The sequence below is a fragment of the Ranitomeya imitator genome, chromosome 1 (genome assembly GCF_032444005.1).
Source record: "Ranitomeya imitator isolate aRanImi1 chromosome 1, aRanImi1.pri, whole genome shotgun sequence".
Taxonomy (NCBI): domain Eukaryota; kingdom Metazoa; phylum Chordata; class Amphibia; order Anura; family Dendrobatidae; genus Ranitomeya; species Ranitomeya imitator.
The window spans coordinates 940,457,399-940,476,206 of NC_091282.1; the positions used below are offsets into that span (position 1 = coordinate 940,457,399).

Below are 18,808 nucleotides of genomic sequence, written 5' to 3' on the forward strand. Positions count from 1 at the left end.
TAAAAAATATTTTTTTTTCCACAAAAATTATATTTTAGCCCCCAGTTTTGTATTTTTCCAAGGTTAGCAGGAGAAATTGGACCCTAAATGTTGTTGTCCAATTTGTCCTGAGTACGCTGATACCCGATATGTTGGGGGGAACCACCGTTTGGGCGCATGGGAGGGCTCGGAAGGGAAGGAGCATCATTTGGAATGCAGACTTAGATGGATTGGTCTGCAGGCGTCACATTGCGTTTGCAGAGCCCCTAATGTACCTAAACAGTAGAAACCCCCCACAAGTGACCCCATATTGGAAACTAGACCCCTCAATGAACTTATCTAGATGTGTTGTGAGAACTTTGAACCCCCAAGTGTTTCACTACAGTTTATAACGCAGAGCCGTGAAAATAAAAAATCTTTTTGTTTTCCCACAAAAATTATTTTTTAGCCCCCAGTTTTGTATTTTCCCAAGGGTAACAGGAGAAATTGGTCCACAAAAGTTGTTGTCCAATTTGTCCTGAGTACGCTGATACCCCATATGTTGGGGTAAACCCCTGTTTGGGCACACAGGAGAGCTCGGAAGGGAAGGAGCACTGTTTTACTTTTTCAACGCAGAATTGGCTGGAATTGAGATCGGACGCCATGTCGTGTTTGGAGAGCCCCTGATGTGCCGAAACAGTGGAAACCCCCCAATTATAACTGAAACCCTAATCTAAACACACCCCTAACCCTAATTCCAACGGTAACCCTAACCACACCTCTAACCCTGACACACCCCTAACCCTAATCCCAACCCTATTCCCAACTGTAAATGTAATCTAAACCCTAACCCTAACTTTAGCCCCAACCCTAACTGTAGCCCCAACCCTAACCCTAACCCTAGCCCTAACCCTAGCCCTAACCCTAGCCCTAACCCTAACCCTAGCCCTAACCCTAACCCTAGCCCTAACCCTAGCCCTAACCCTAACCCTAACCCTAGCCCTAACCCTAGCCCTAACCCTAGCCCTAACCCTAACCCTAGCCCTAACCCTAGCCCTAACCCTAGCCCTAACCCTAACCCTAACCCTAGCCCTAACCCTAGCCCTAACCCTAGCCCTAACCCTAACCCTAGCCCTAACCCTAGCCCTAACCCTAGCCCTAACCCTAGCCCTAACCCTAACCCTAATCCTAGCCCTAACCCTAGCCCTAATGGGAAAATGGAAATAAATACATTTTTTTTTATTTTTCCCTAACTAAGGGGGTGATGAAGGGGGGTTTGATTTACTTTTATAGCGAGTTTTTTAGCGGATTTTTATGATTGGCAGCCGTCACACACTGAAAGACCCTTTTTATTGCAAAAAATATTTTTTGCAATACCACATTTTGAGAGCTATAATTTTTCCATATTTTGGTCCACAGAGTCATGTGAGGTCTTGTTTTTTGCGGGACGAGTTGACGTTTTTATTGAAAACATTTTTGGGCACGTGACATTTTTTTATCGCTTTTTATTCCGATTTTTGTGAGGAAGAATGACCAAAAGCCAGCTATTCGTGAATTTCTATTGGGGGAGGCGTTTATACCGTTCCGCGTTTGGTAAAATTGATAAATCAGTTTTATTCTTCGGGTCAGTACGATTACAGCGATACCTCATTTATATCATTTTTTTATGGTTTGGTGCTTTTATACGATAAAAACTATTTTACAGAAAAAATAATTATTTTTGCATCGCTTTATTCTCAGGACTATAACTTTTTTATTTTTTTGCTGATGATGCTGTATGGCGGCTCTTTTTTTGCGGGACAATATGACGCTTTCAGCGGTACCATGGTTATTTATATCTGTCCTTTTGATCGCGTGTTATTCCACTTTTTGTTCAGCGGTATGATAATAAAGCGTTGTTTTTTGCCTCGTTTTTTTTTTTTTTTTCTTACGGTGTTTACTGAAGGGGTTAACTAGTGGGACAGTTTTATAGGTCGGGTCGTTACGGACGCGGCGATACTAAATATGTGTACTTTTATTGGTTTTTTTTTTTTATTTAGATGAAGAAATGTATTTATGGGAATAATATTTTTTTTTTTTTTTTCATTATTTTGGAATATTTTTTTTATTTTTTTTACACATTTGGAAAATTTTTTTTTTACTTTTTTACTTTGTCCCGGGGGGGACATCACAGATCAGTGATCTGACAGTTTGCACAGCACTCTGTCAGATCACTGATCTGACATGCAGCGCTGCAGCCTTCACAGTGCCTGCTCTAAGCAGGCTCTGTGAAGCCACCTCCCTCCCTGCAGGACCCGGATCCGCGGCCATCTTGGATCCGGGGCTCGAGCAGGGAGGGAGGTGAGGAGACCCTCGCAGCAACGCGATCACATCGCGTTGCTGCGGGGGGCTCAGGGAAGCCCGCAGGGAGCCCCCTCCCTGCGCGGTGCTTCCCTGCACCGCCGGCACATCGCGATCATCTTTGATCGCGGTGTGCCAGGGGTTAATGTGCCGGGGGCGGTCCGTGACCGCTCCTGGCACATAGTGCCGGATGTCAGCTGCGATAAGCAGCTGACACCCGGCCGCGATCGGCCGCGCTCCCCCCGTGAGCGCGGCCGATCGGCTATGACGTACTATCCCGTCCAGGGTCAGATAAGCCCAGGGCACCTCGACGGGATAGTACGTCTAAGGTCACAGAGGGGTTAATCAACATCTGCCTATCTATGGATATATCTAGCTATAGATATATCTATAGATACATAGATGTTTCTATCCATATATCTACCTGGCTAATTTCACACATCAGGTTTTTGCCGTCAGGCACAATCCGGCGAGTTTTGAAAAAAAAAGATCTGTTTTTTTCTGCTGGATCCGTTTTTTCTCATATAGTTGTATTAGCACCGGATTGCGCCTGATGGCCACATGTTTCATCCGTGTTTTGCCGGATCCGTCAAAAAAGCTGTTTCCGCCGGACGGAAAACACATACAGAGGAATGTTTTTTCTGTCAGGCGAAAAACAGCACAGCGACAGATCCGGAGAAAAACGTAAGAACCTGAGATGTAAAATGATGAATCCGGCCTCCAAATCCATTTTTCCATGCATTTTTCCATTCAAATCATGTACATTTTCTGTTTATTTATTTATTTCCAAAAACTGCATCAAAACTGCGCAAAAACCGCAACAAAAACTGCATCAAAACTGCACCAAACCTGCATCAAAACTGCGCCAAAACTGCATCAAAAACTGCATCATAACTGCACCAAAAACTGCATCAAAACGCACCAAAAATTGCACCAAAAACCGCATCAAAACTGCACCAAAACTGCATCAAAAACCGCATCATAACTGCACCAAAAACTGCATCAAAACCTCACCAAAACGGCATCAAAAACTCCATCAAAACTGCACCAAAAGCTGCATCAAAGCCTGCATCAAAAACTGGTGCAGTTTTGATGCAGTTTGTGGTGCGGTTTTTGATGCAGTTTTGGTGCAGTTTTTGGTGCAGTTTTGATGCAGTTTTGAAGCAGTTTTTAGGGTATGTGCACACGATGCGGAAAACGCCATGGATCTGCAGCGTTTCCGCAGCTGCGGGTCTGCAGCAGTTTCCCTTGAGTTTACATTACAATGTAAACCTTTGGGAAACAATAAACGCTGTGCACATGCTGCGGAAAAAAACGTGTGGAAACGCAGCGGTTTACATTCCGCAGCATGTCAGTTCTTTCTGCCGATTCTGCTCCTATAGAAAACTGCAGTTGTAAAACCGCAGTGAAGTCTGCAGAAAAACCGCAGTAAATCTGCGTAAATCTGCAGCAAAAATGCAGCGTTTTTGCCCTGCAGATTTATCAAATCCGCTGCAGAAAAATTCGCAATGGACCATTATATGTGTGCACAAAGCCTTATGCAATTTTGGTGCAGTTTTTGATGTAGTTTTTGGTGCGTTTTTTTATGCAGTGTTTGGTGCAGTTTTGATGCCATTTTTGGTGTGGTTTCTGATGCAGTTTTGATGCAGTTTTCATGCAGTTTTTGGTGCAGTTTTGAGCAGTTTTTGGTGCAGTTTATGATGCAGTTTTTTGTGCGGTTATTGATGCAGTTTTGGTGCAGTTATGATGCAGTTTTAGTACAGTTTTGTTGCAGTTTTGTTGCAGTTTTGATGCAGTTATGATGCAGCTTTTGATGCAGTTTTGGTGAAGTTTTTATGCAGTTTTGGTGCAGTTTTTGGTGCAGTTTTTGATGCAGATTTGGTGCATTTTTTGGTGCAGTTATGATGCAGTTTTTGATGCAGTTTTGGTGCAACTTTGATGCAGCTTTTGGTGCGGTTTTAGGGTATGTGCCCACGCTGCGGATTTTCCTGCGGATTTTTCTGCAGCAGATTTGGAAAATCCGCTGTGCAAAACCACTGTGGTTTTCACTGCGGATTTTCTTGCGGTTTCTTCTGCGGGTTTTCACCAGCACTTTCCTATTGGTGCTGGTTGAAACCCGCTGCGGAATCCGCACAAACAATTGACATGCTGCGGAAAATAACCCGCAGCGTTTCCGCACGGCTTTTTCCGCAGCATGTGCACAGAGTTTTTTTTTCCCATAGGTTTACATTGTACCGTAAACTTTGGGAAAACTGCTGCGGATCCGCAGCGGCCAAATCCGCTGCGGATCCGCAGCAAAATCCGCAGTGTGTGCACACAGCCTTAAGGGTATATGCACATGTTGCGGATTTTCTGCGGATCCGCAGCATTTTTTTGCAGTGCAGTTTTGATGCAGTTTTTGGTGCAGTTATGATGCAGTTCTTGAAGCAGTTTTGGTGCAGTTTTGATGCAGTTTTTTTGCGGTTTTGGGGCAGTTTTTGTTGTGGCTTTTTATGCAGTCTTGGTGCAGTTTTGATGCACTTTTGATGCAGCTTGTGGTGCATTTTTTATGCAGTTTTGGTGCAGTTTTGATGCAGTTTTTGCGTGGTTTTGATGCAGTTTTTGGAAATAAATAAATGGAAAATGTGCATGATTTGAATGGAAACATGTATGAAAAATTGGATTCCGAGGCCAGATTCATCATTTCACATATCAGTTTCATACATCTTTCGCCGTATCCGTCGCTGTGCGTTTTTTTCCGGTGGAAACAGCTTTTTTGACTGATCCAGCAAAAAACAGATGAAACATGTGGCCATCAGGCGCAATCCGGTGCTAATACAACTCTATGAGAAAAAACGAATCCAGCAGAAAAAAACGGATCTTTTTTTTCAAAACTCGCCGGATTGTGCCTGACGGCAAAAACCTGATGTTTGAAATTAGCCAGATAGATATATGGATAGAAACATCTATGTATCTATAGATATATCTATAGATAGATATATCCATAGATAGGCCAATGTTGATAAATTAACATAGAGAAAAAAAAGGCGTGGGCTACCGCACAATTTTCTGCGCCAGAGGGGAAAAGCCGACGGCCGGGGGCCAATATTTGTAGCCTGGGAAGGGGTTAATACCCAAGGCCCCTCCCAGGCTATGAATATCAGCCCGCAGCTGTCTGCGTAGCCTTTACTGGCTATTGAAATAGGGGGACCCCCCAAAAAATGACGTGGGGTCCCCCTATATTTTATAGCCAGAAAGGCTGCGGGCTGATATTCATAGCCTAGAGAGGGGCCATGGATATTAGCCCCCCCGGCTACAAATACCAGCCCATAGCCGCCCCAGAAATGGCGCATCTGTAAGATGCACCAATTCCGGCACTTAGCTCCTCTCTTCCCACTCCCGAGTAGTGGTGGGATATGGGGTAATAAGGGGTTAATGTCACCTTGCTATTGTAAGGTGACATTAAGCCCGGTTAATAATGGAGAGGCATCAATAAGACGCCTATCCATTATTAATCCTAGAGTAGTGAAAGGGTTAAAAACAAAATAAAGACACAGCCAGAAAAAAGTATTTTATTATTCTTAATTTAAGCATTCTTACCATACTTCAGCGCCTGCAAAAAACGTAAAATAATAAACCATATACTCCCTTTCCTACGCAGTCCAATTAATAAAGAGTGTCCTACGACGACCTCCCCTATAGAACAGTGACATCGGGTGATGTCACTGCTCTATAGGACCTCCAGTGACACACTGACAGGAGACAATGGCTCCTGCAGTGCATCACTGAGAGGTTACTATAGATGGTGTCACTTTATGGCAAAAGCTGCATGGGAACTTTCTTTCACAGCAGTGCCAAAAGTGAGACTAGGGACTATTTTTTACAGTGGCGGAGGAATACAGTGCGGAAGGATACCTTCCACCTGTCATTGGGCAGCACGGTGGCGCAGTGGTTAGCACTGCAGCCTTGCAAAGCAGGGGGCCTGGGTTCTAATCCCACCCAGGACAACATCTGCAAAGAGTTTGTATGTTCTCTCTGTGTTTGCGTGGGTTTCCTCTGGGTTCTCCGGTTTCCTCCCACATTCCAAAGACATACTGATAGGGATTCTAGATTGTGAGCCCCATCGGGGACAGTGGTGATACTGTGTGCAAACTGTAAAGCGCTGCGGAATATGTTAGCGCTATATAAAAATAAAGATTATTAATAAAGATTATTATTGTATTCCTGGAGCCCCTAGAGAGCAGTCGCATCAGCTGATGCTGCTGCTCTCCATGGGAGATCTTCGTGGGACACTCGTGGATTTCTGCGGATCAGGGAGTATATTGTTTGCTTGTTATTTTAATATTTTTTACAGGTGACACTGGCTTTGGGCATCAAAGTGACAAGTGATGGTGAGTATGTACTCTATGTTATATGTACTGTATGTCTATATGTATGTAATGTATGTATGTATTGCATGTAGTATGTATGTATTATGTATGTAGTGTGTATGTATGTTGTATGTATGTAGTATGTATGTAGTATGTTGTATGTATGTAGTATGTATGTATGTAGTACGTAAGTAATATATTGTATGCATGTTGTATGTATGTAGTATGTTGTATGTAGCATGTATGTAGTATGTATGTATGTAGTATGTTGTATTTCTGTAGTATGTTGTACGTAGTATGAATGTAGTATGTATGTAGTATGTTGTATGTAGCATGTATGTAGTATGTATGTTGTATGTAGTATGTTGTATGTAGTATGTATGTACTTTGTTGTATGTATGTAGTATGTTGTACGTAGTATGTATGTAGTATGTATGTAGTATGTTGCATGTACAGTACAAACCAAAAGTTTAGACATACCTTCTCATTTAAAGATTTTTCTGTATTTTCAGGACTATGAAAATTGTATATCCACACTGAAGGCATCAAAACTATAAATTAACACATGTGGAATTATATACTTAACAAAAAAAGTGTGAAACAACTGAAATTATGTCTTATATTCTAGGTTCTTCAGTGTAGCCATCTTTTGCTTTGATGACTGCTTTGCACACTCTTGGCATTCTCTTGATTAGCTTCAAGAGGTAGTCACCGGAAATGGTCTTCCAACAATCTTGAAGGAGTTCCCAGAGATGCTTAGCACTTGTTGGCCCTTTTGCCTTCACTCTGCGGTCCAGCTCACCCCAAACCATCTCGATTGGGTTCAGGTCTGGTGACTGTGGAGGCCAGGTCATATGGCGTAGCACCCCATCACTCTCCTTCTTGGTCAAATAGCATGCCGCTGCAAGATGCTGTGGTAGCCATGATGGTTCAGTATGCCTTCAATTTTGAATAAATCCCCAACAGTGTCCCCAGCAAAGCACCCCCACACATCACACTTCCTCCTATATGCTTCATGGTGGGAACCAGGCATGTATCATCCATCCGTTCACCTTTTGTGCGTCGCACAAAGACACGGTGGTTGGAACCAAAGATCTCAAATTTGGACTCATCAGACCAAAGCACAGATTTCCACTGATCTAATGTCCATTCCTTGTGTTCTTTAGTCCAAACAAGTCTCTTCTGCTTTTTGCCTGTCCTTAGTATTGGTTTCCTAGCAGCTATTTTACCATGAAGGCGTGCTGTACAAAGTCTCCTCTTAACAGTTGTTGTAGAGATATGTCTGCTACTAGAACTCTGTGTGGCATTGACCTGGTCTCTATTCTGAGCTGCTGTTAACCTGCGATTTCTGAGGCTGGTGACTCGGATAAACTTATCCTCAGAAGCAGAGGTTACTCTTGGTCTTCCTTTCCTGGGGCGGTCCTCATGTGAGCCAGTTTCTTTGTAGCGCTTGATGGTTTTTGCCACTGCACTTGGGGACACTTTCAAAGTTTGCCCAATTTTTCGGACTGACTGACTTTCATTTCTTAAAGTAATGATGGCTACTCGTTTTTCTTTACTTAGCTGCTTTTTTCTTGCCATAATACAAATTCTGACAGTCTATTCAGTAGGACTATCAGCTGTGTATCCACCAAACTTCTACACAACACAACTGATGGTCCTAACCTCATTTATAAGGCAAGAAATCCCACTTATTAAACCTGACAGGGCACACCTGTGTATTGAAAACCATTCCCAGTGACTACCTCTTGAAGCTCATCAAGAGAATGCCAAGAGTGTGCAAAGCAGTCATCAAAGCAATAGGTGGCTTCTTTGAAGAACCTAGAATATAAGACATAATTTCAGTGGTTTCACACTTTTTTGTTAAATATATAATTCCGCATGTGTTAATTAATAGTTTTGATGCCTTCAGTGTGAATGTACAATTTTCATAGTCATGAAAATACAGAAAAATCTTTAAATGAGAAGGTGTGTCCAAACTTTTGGTCTGTACTGTATGTAGTATGTATGTATGTAGTTAGTATGTATGTAGCATGTTGTATGTTGTATGTAGTATGTATGTAGTATGTTGTATGTAGTATGTATGTAGTATTTATGTAGTATGTAGTATGTTGTATGTAGTATGCATGTTTGTATTTTTTTTTTACATTTAACACATTAGCCGGATGATGGGACTACTACTGTCCCATCATTGGTTAATGTGTCAATCACTGTCACTGTAGCAGGCATAGCCCGACGGGACTTGTAGTCCCATCGGACGATGCCTGCACACGCACACACCCCCAAGGACCCCCCCACAGCCCAGCACAGACCCCCGACAGCGCAGCACAGACCCCCACAGCCCAGCACAGACCCCCCAGAGCTCGCCGCAGACCACTGACAGCCCGGCACAGACCCCCCACAGCCCGGCACAGACCCCCGACAGCCTGGTACAGACCCCCACAGCCTGCAGCAAACCCCCGACAGCCCGGTGTAGACCCCCACAGCCCGGCATAGACCCCACCACAGCCTGCCGCAGACCCCTGACAGCCTGCTGCAGACCCCCACAGCCCAGCACAGACCCCCCACAGCCCGCCGCAGACCCCCAGCAGCCCCGCGATCCCCGCAGACCCTCGCGATCGCCGCACAGACATGCACATCCCCACAGCCCGCCGCAGACCCCCGACAGCCTGCTGCAGACCCCCAACAGCCCGCCGCAGACCACTGACAGCCCGGCACAGACCCCCCACAGCCCGGCACAGACCGCCCACAGCCCGGCACAGACCCCCGACAGCCTGGTACAGACCCCCACAGCCTGCCGCAGACCCCCGACAGCCTGGTGCAGACCCCCACAACCCGGCACAGACCCCACCACAGCCTGCCGCAGACCCCCGACAGCCCGCTGCAGACCCCCACAGCCCAGCACAGACCCCCCACAGCCCGCCGCAGACCCCCAGCAGCCCCGCGATCCCCGCAGACCCTCGTGATCACCGCACACAGATACTCACATCTTCCCCGCACACACAGTCTCTGCCCATGCACCACCCACACTCCGCCCACGCACTCTTCCCCCTCCCGATCTGCAGCGTTTCTCACAGCAAAACTGCAGATCTTTTTTAACCTACAAAGAAATTAAGGGTTTATTTTCATTCCGATATTTGTGTCCCATTGACTTGCTTTGGTTTCCGGTATCGGAATTGGCCATATCCGATATTTTTTGGGTATTGGTCAGATCCAGTCCGATCCGATATTTCCCGATATCGGAAGGTATCGCTCAACACTAATCTACAGTAAAGAAGCTAGTCCTCAAAAACCAAAGAGAAAAAAGGAGAAACAAATGGAGTGTTTTAGGCAAAAAATATTGTTTTTACTAGAACAAAAAAAAAGAAAACCACCTACAGGGGGTAAAAAAGGACATGCAAATGGTGACAAACTATGAAAGGCTATCATTTATGTAGACAGGCATTAGGAGCAGGTGAGTGAGGAGGAAAATTAAACAACATATCCATATATGCCACGATGGCCATAAAATTAACTCCATCAACACTTCCCACCGCACTTCACCACAGTAATCAAGACAAAAAGGAATTCTTACCCATTCTGCACAAAACAATCCCCAACACACATGCATGTGAATCCCCAATGCGTGTTTTGCTTATTTGTTTTTTGCTTTCCCACACAATGTCACATTATGGAGTAAGTTAAAACCAATCCCACACTATTTTAATACTCATCATTACTATAACCCCCAAACCTTCAAAGTACAAGGAATTGATATCATTCACTCTGCTATATGGGGAAGAGATATAAGGAAACTTTTGTCACAATATGATAATTGTCTCTTCAGAGAGGAATAGGACTAGAACTCTAGTGCCACCTATTGGAAGTAGCAATCCTAGAAGTCAATATCGACCCTTTAATGAGCCTTGTCACATGGCTTAGGATAAAAGCCAAACCATAATCTCAATTTGCTGACACGGTGTTTTGCAGTACTGACCCTTGTCAGTGCAAAGTGTGAGATCTGGTTTGGCTGTGTGAGAGGCATCTGATACCGGTCACAATGTGAAGCAAGATGGATTGTTTCTCTGGGCACGCTGACCCCCTCTGGCTTAAATGAAGTTTCACATTGAGTTTTTCATCTTTTTTTGTAGAGGATACTTGCCACCATTCCCTTATTCATGTTTGCCATCTTTTTATATTTGTAATGTTTTTTTTACTGTGTATTGTATATACTTTGTGACACTTCTTGTTCATCTTCAGTTCCATTTCAGACATGATAAATCTGTTTTTTGGTAAGGTGGGATCAATTACTATTCATTCACAACAATTAAATATTGGGAGAGGATGCCTGTGACAATTTATGACATTTGTGGCTTATGCTACTTACCCAGAGGAATCCATCAATCGACAATTGCATCGGGAGGGCGGTAATGTCGCTATGGGGGCAGGCTTTGCAGCGGTTAGAATCTCTCCCCCCGTGTGCTCACCCACCTATCCACTCTCTCTTTCCCCATGTCCTGACTTCTCCCGTCTGTGCTCTCTTCTTTGACCTGTCTGCCCCATGTGCTATCCCCCTTGTCTGCTGTCTTTCTCCTTCCTGTGCGGTGTTAACCCCTTATGTGCTGTCCCATTTGAGGTGTCTCCCCGTCTCCCCCTGTGCTGTCTCTCTCCCCATCTGCTGTCTTCTCCTCTCATGTCACCTCTTCTTTGACCTGTGTACCCCATGTGCTCTCCCCCTTGTGTGCTCTCTTTTTCTTCACCACTGTGCTGTCTTCTTCCCTCATGTGTCCTCTCGTTTGAGCTGTCTCCCCCCTGTGTGTCCTCTTTCCTATGTGCACTCACCCTTCCCCCTGTGTTAAAATGAAAGGAAAGTAGGTAAAGGTAACATTTTATTAACATGGAAAAATTTATGACAAAGGTGCTTTAATTTACATTGTATCCACAAAAGGACAAAAAATACATTTTATTCTATAATCTATGTCTATCTATCCCTGTATCTGTCTATTATATATGTATTTTATATTGATTGTTATTTGTCTATGTGTCTCAATCAATATTTAATGTAGGTATGTCATTTCTAAATTGTCTGTGTCTGACCGCATATAGAACTTACTACAGCTCCTGGGCAGGGGAGGAAGCAAAAGACAATACTGACATACTGACATTACAGCAGGAGATCGCAGAGGATACATTTTGTGAGGTAAAATATTGTTTAAAAACAATCAGTGAAATATTTTTCCTGACAAAATGAATCCTCTGTTATCCCCTGCTGTATAGTCAGTATTGTCCTTTGCTTCCTCCCTGCCCAGTAGATGTGGTATGCTCCGTAGACGGTCAGACACAGACAACTTTTAAGATGAACTTTCATTCATGGGAAAACCCCTTTAATGTGGCTGGCTTCCTCTACCTGTAGACACGTCACACATCTGCCTCCGGGATCAGCTGAATGATTCACTGCACCTGTGCGGAATTTGCGCAGGCGCAGTAAATCAGTCTGCCGCCATCTTTGTTTATACAGATAGCGGCGGTCACATTAAAAATGTGCATGCGCTCCTCCTGTACAAAGATGGCAGCGGTCAGTGAATCATTTGGCTAACCCTGGCGGCAGCGTGTTTGTGACGGTATTCCGCTGGTGGTACCGCGCAAGAGGCTGCGTACGGCGTACACAGTGTGTGTGTGCGTGGTGCGTACGGCATATAGAGTGTGTTTGTGTGTGTGTGTGGTGCATCCGGCGTATACAGTGTGTGTGTATGGTGCGACGATGTTCCACTGGTGGTACCGTGCAAGAGGCTGGTACCACCAGCAGTTTCCATATTGAGACACCCATCACTTGGGTGTCCCAATATGGCGGTCGGTGAACTTCCACCACTTGGAATTCCGGGATCTGGACACATCTGGACAGAACAGGATGTGAAGATATTGCAAGGTAAGTATATATTAAGATATGGATATGTTGTTTAATTTTCATCCTCACTCACCTCCTCCTAATGACTGTATGCATAAATGATCGGCATTCATGGTTTTTCACCATTTGTATTTCTTTTTTAACCTCTGCAGGGGCTTTTTATTATGAAGTTTTTTAGCCTCAAACACTACAATTAGTTCTTTTTTTTCTCCGTTGTATTTAGTGTATTACCTATTTCTTACAGCATTATAGTTCCACTGCCTCATATTATGCAATCATCATTTTCAGTTCCTGTGATACTGATGAAGCTCTCTACCTTATCACTATGTATGAACACTTCCTCACACCATTTTAAATATACAAAAAAATAATGAATAAAATAAAAAGAGAATGTTTGAAGCTATTTTAACTTAAAAAATAAATTCAATGATAATCATTTTATATAAAGAGATTTTCTTTTCCAGGTCGAGCCCGGATCTACTTGTGCTGTATTTGGTTTGGGTGGCATTGGTCTCTCAGTGATTATAGGATGTAAAATAGCTGGTGCTGCCAGAATTATTGCAATTGATGTAAACAGCAAAAAATTTGAGAAAGCCAAAGAGCTTGGAGCCACTGAATTTATCAACCCTAAGGACTATGAAAATCCAATTCATGAAGTGATACAGAAGATGACTAATGGTGGAGTCCATTATTCTTTTGAATGCATTGGAAACACGGATATCATGGTAAATAGATCAAGTTATTACAGATTTTGCACAGGCAATAGGGATAAGTGAACGAAATCGGCAATACTCGAATATCACTCAAGTGTCTGGATGTTCGGATGTCCTCGGCACTCAACGAGATTGGCTGGTGATTGGATTTGACGCTCGAATCCCTGCCTGCCATTTTTGCACCTGTTACACAGCCAATAAGCATGTGGGAATTGCCTGCCAGTCACTGTAATGCAGTAGCCATCTTAATAGTGGCATTATTGTGATTGGCTGGCCGCATTACCTCATAAGAGGTTATAAAAAGACTGACGCCGCGGCGCTTGGCTCACTGACTCCATTGCACAGCTCAGGGAATGTTCTGATTGGAGGAAGAGAGCAGCCATCCAGGCGTGTGTGTACACAGTTTAACTAATGAGAGTCCTATACTGGTGCTGAGGCTGATTCACCATACTAACAGCCCTTAGAAATCTTTTGCTTTGCTGTTTGTATCAGATACATTCTGCATTTAGACTAGGGACAGTTGCAGGAGCAGGAAGGGTGGCAGTATAAAGGGTCTAGGCAGGTCTTAAGACATTGCAGTCCATTGCATAATATATAGCTGCTGCATGTGACCATATGCTTTTCTTGGGGATAAAATTTTTTGACTATATTGTCATCCATAGAGTATTATGTGCTTTGTGTTGCATTATGATACTTTAGAATACTCAAACAATATGTTCACCAATTTTTCTGGATTCAATTAGTCATCTATAGAGTATTACGTGCTTTCTGTGACATTTCAGTGGTATTTAACACTCCAAAAAACCATTGAAATTTATTTCTAGATTCAGTTAGTCATCTATAGAGTATTACGTGCTTTCTGTTAAATTTCAGTGGTATATCACACTGCAAAAAAGCATCAAAACTTTTTTCTGGATAGAATTAGTTTTCCATAAAACACAGCATGCTTATTATGTGCTTTGTGTTAGATCATGGTACTATAGAATACTCAAAAAATATGTTCACCATTGTTTCTGGATTCAATTAGTCATCCGTTGAGTATTATGTGCTTTCTGTGAAATTTTAATGGTATATAACACTCTAAAAAAACATCAAAACTTTTTTCTGGATATAATTAATTTTCCATAAAACACAGCATGCTTAGTGGGCGACAAGGCACCAAAGATGACAGAATCGTGCAACACTCCTGAGGGAGCAACCAGAGGAATATCAGAGCCAGACCAAGCTGGTGCAACAGCGGAGGTATCAAGAGCCTCTGGTCTGGAATCACAAAGGTCCAAACTCAGCCAAAAGTATTCACTGCTGGGGTTCTTGCAGACTGCAAATGGGAGAACCAGAATACAGCAACTATTGAGCATACTGTGGGGCCTAGGCTAGTCAGAAAAGAGGAGATAAGCCAGGACCAGGTCTGGAGACACACTAATGGGATTGCTAGCAGCATGGTTCCAAGAGTTGGCATCCCTAGTGGAGGGTCATTATGTCCAACCAATAACAGAGATGTGGGTCCATAGAAAAGTTTAAAAACTGTTATCACATCTCATTCAACCAGATGGCAGTAGAGACTGAACACGTACCTCGTAGGCTGCAATAGCTGTTGGCTGGAACTAGGGTCATGTTCCTCAAAATGGAGGGGCAACATCTCTGGTATACACTGGGTGTGATCTGAGATGGAAAGGAGCATGATGAATGGGCCTGGGAGAATCACCTTGATGTGGCTCAAGTTAGGGCTACCACCCCAAAGAGATCAGACTGTTCTAGGGGTTCCCCACCCCCTATGATGGAGCAGGTGATGGTGCAGATGACACAGGGGGGCTGTTGCCCATTTCTACCTGAAGCCTGGTCACTTACAGCCCAGGCACCTGGGAATCAGGCTCCAAAGAAGAAGGTGGAGGCAGTTCCCCAAGACTCCTGAGGAAGGAGAAATAGAAAGCAGACACCTGAAGAAGATTAATGTATCACCCTCCTTATAATTTTTTTCTGACTTTGCGCTTTGTGCATGAGTGTAGGAGACTAGAGTACATTAATTACACTTTGCAAATAAATACAAAAATTGAAAGGAACGGATAGCACTCACCGGTTTAAAAAGTCTTTATTCCAATACTTTAAAACATCGGCGTCTGGAGGATGGGAGCAGGAGTGGAATGGACAACAGCTGTTTCATTCTGCAGTAGTGCTTCTACTGGTCACACAGGTGAGTGAGATTGACATCACCTCTTAACAGAGGGACAGCAAGCTAAACCCCACCCCCGGTGCTTGAACACATGTGCAGCAGCTATACATAACAATTAAAATGCATTCATAAAACAAATTAAAACAATGCAAAAACTACAATAAAACCAGCTTATTACAGGAAAATGGACATATCCAATCTTTCATTCAAATCAGCGGATTTTTACGCTCGAGTGCACATAATCCATAAGGCCTCTCTTTTTAGTAGAAGCTTATGCAGATCTCCTCCTTGCAAAAGTCAGACTTTTTTTAACCGGTGAGTGCCATCCGTTCCTTTCAAGCTCATTAGTGTCCAAATGATCTCCACATACATTACAGAGTAAAAGTTTGGACACACCTTCTCATTTTTCTGTATTTACGTGACTATGCAAAATGTAAATTCACCCACACTGTATAGTGACCCTCCCGATAGCTCACATTCTGACAATCTGTGCATGCGCTGGTGACTCAGCCAATGCATCACTCTGCCGTTCTGTAGACCACAGGCTAAAAGCGTCCTGTGGTCTACAAAATGGAGAGCAGTAGTGCATGGAGATCGTGTCCGTTTACTGCAGAACCTGTCATTTAAAGTAATGCTATTAACCTGCAGATATGGGGTTAATCTGCAGGCTAATAGTGTTTTGACACAGTGCCTCGCCCACATTGAGAGCGCCGCTGCTGGGAAGAAGTTAACTTTATTCCTCCCTGCAGACTTGCTCTTCCAGTCATAAGGGCGGCTCTGGCATGTTTTCAGTCACCGCTCTGTGTATAAAAAGTGGCGGCTGACTGTAACTGATACCCCGGGACAGATTAACAGCCGGTTCAGCACCATCTGACCCCGTGTCTAGGTTCCAAAAAATAATAATGCTTTGTGCCTATTTAATATTTAACAATGAGTCTCCCTGTATACAATAATAATAGCCCCAGCATCACTGATGTGAGCAGGGGGTCGTATGACAATTCTCTTCTAATGAGAGAAGTCAGTCTTATCTAGTCGACACGTGCAAATAGCAAACATGGTTGCATGATCACCTGATCGCACCAGTGGTATTGGGGTTTCATGACGGCAGACACACATCATCATGACTCGGCAGTCTGTAGTCTGAGTTACTGCAGACATGTATCCCAAGCCTTTAATTAATAATTTCATAATAACAGCAATTTATTATTATAACACAGAATGCAGCCCATGGTTACCATACTGTTATACTTGTTAGGGGGCATACAGACAGAACGTATTTTTATCGTGCGAGGATCGCATTGCAATCCTCGGACTGACCATTGGCTCTCCTGATCTGAGCACGACAGCTGCATAGTAATCCATCATGCTGTCACACTCATGTCAGGAGAGGGGTCGGGCCAGTCCAAGAATTGCAATGCGATCATCGCATCAGTTATATGCCTGTCTACCTGGCCCGTTATGCTAATACTTATCCTTGTTACACTAATACTTATTAACCTATTAGTAAAGTATTAACGATATTAACCTGTATTGTTATGCTTGTTATACTAATACTTATAAAGACTCACGTCACAAGTATAAAAATCCCCCGGTCTCCCCATCTCCAGCCCCCCAGACAGCAACTATTACATGTGAAGGAGTGCAAATTATGTCATAAGATTAAACAGTATAATAAAAACCAGCCCCCAGTGCCCTGTCCCGCTCACCTATCTCAGCCCTCACAATACACTAAAACAGTCACATTCACCCCCCAGCACCCTGTCCCCTCTCCCCAACACCCATCTCACATTCACCCCCACAGTGTCTTGTCTCCCTCCCACACCCCAACACCCATCCTCTCTCCTTCACCCCCACAGTGCCATGTACCCCTTCCACACACCAACACCCACAATAACCCCTATCCTCTCACATTCACCACACAGTGACCATGACATGCTTAAATCAAATTAATCTAATAAATTCCATCCCCACTTACCGATGAGGTTTACAGGCAGTGACTGAGGCAGGACCAGGAAGTGTCCAGATAAATGCAAAGAGGGCACTAGGACCCAGCATGCCTGAGACAATCAGAGCCTGCACAGCCAGAAAGTAACTGCAGCTGCTGCTGGCCCAGCAGAAGCTCCTCAGTTGAGACAGCATTGCACCGCACACTGCACTGGCTGAGGCTCTGCAGCCGGCCCCTGTGCAGAGTCTGTCAGACAGTGGAGCTTGCACTCTGCTGTTCTCTCCAGTATGCCTTAAGACTAGTGAAGAGTGAACGTGCTTGCCACTACTCATTACTCGCCCGAGTATCCGTGTACTGGGTGTACAGCGAGAATTTCTGGTATTATTCGGCGGTAAATGCAGTCTCCACTTAGCAGTTTTGGCAGACTTTAGAGACCCAATCACGGTGCAGGGATTGTCTGCCAGGCCATGAAACGCCACAGCCATCTTTGTTGTGGTCGTGCAGTTATTGGCTGGGCCGCACAGCATCATCCAAAGTATAAGAGGCCTGGCACCGCCCTGTTCGCCGCATTTAGCTCCGGATTCAGCGAGAGTAGGGAGAGCTGCTGCTGAGATAGGGTCAGAATCATGGTTTTTATAGTTAGTGTAGGTCTGCAACTGTTAAATCCACAACTCCTGAGAAACCAAGAGTCCCTTTTAGGGCTAATTCGTGGGTCCCGATATTGCAGCGCTAGGTAGGCAGGGCACAGCATATCCACATCAGTGCAAGACCTGCAGGCACTGTATGTGCGTACATAGCTCCCACTGCATCCCTCCCAAAGCTGTATAACTGCCTGCTGCTGCTTATTTACTATACACCTAGTTGCAGTTTTCATTTTTTTTTCTTTTTTCTAAAAATTCACCCAAAAACAAAAAAGGCCTGTTATATCTGCATGCTCCAAGTTTGGGTAATTTAGGTCAGTTTTCCTCAGCTTTTGGTGTCAGTTACTCTACTTATATACAGCACTATTTAGTCTTTAAAAAAAGGCCACATATTTGTCATTGTGGTATTTCCGTGATACGCCTGATATATCTGTGTGTGTTAGGGGTCGAGTTTCCGCTTCTGCACAGGGGGAATCTCGGGCCATCTCCGCTGCGGTCTCCCATTTTTATTCTGCCACAGTGGAGCCTGCTCAGCGGTGACATCGGTCCCAGCGTCTTGCTCAGTCTCACTCTGTGCAAAGGGTTGCTGCTGCTGCTTTTCCAGCTTCTGCCATTGAAGGCAGTGCTGGGCAGCGGCGAGCAAATGCTTTTGGGACTAAGTCCTGCTTTTCCCCTTCTGAGCATGCCCAGGGCAAGATCTCTCGTTGGAGATCGAGGGTCACATGCTCAGATACTGCAGCAATTTCCATTGGTACTTCAGGAAGGTCCTGAAGGTGCTCAACTTCTGTGGCAGCTTCCCATTGGTCCT

General features: G+C 44.2%; 1 protein-coding gene across 2 annotated transcripts in view; it reads left to right on the forward strand.

Annotated features, from left to right (window-relative positions):
- The window catches only part of LOC138655786 (alcohol dehydrogenase 1-like), a 225,179-nt gene that overhangs the window by 76,266 nt on the left and 130,105 nt on the right, over window positions 1-18,808 (forward strand). For both annotated transcript variants that reach the window (XM_069743622.1, XM_069743621.1), the window contains exon 6: window positions 12,996-13,256. In XM_069743622.1, the coding sequence (XP_069599723.1) occupies window positions 12,996-13,256 (261 nt within the window). The remainder of the gene's footprint in view (window positions 1-12,995; window positions 13,257-18,808) is intronic.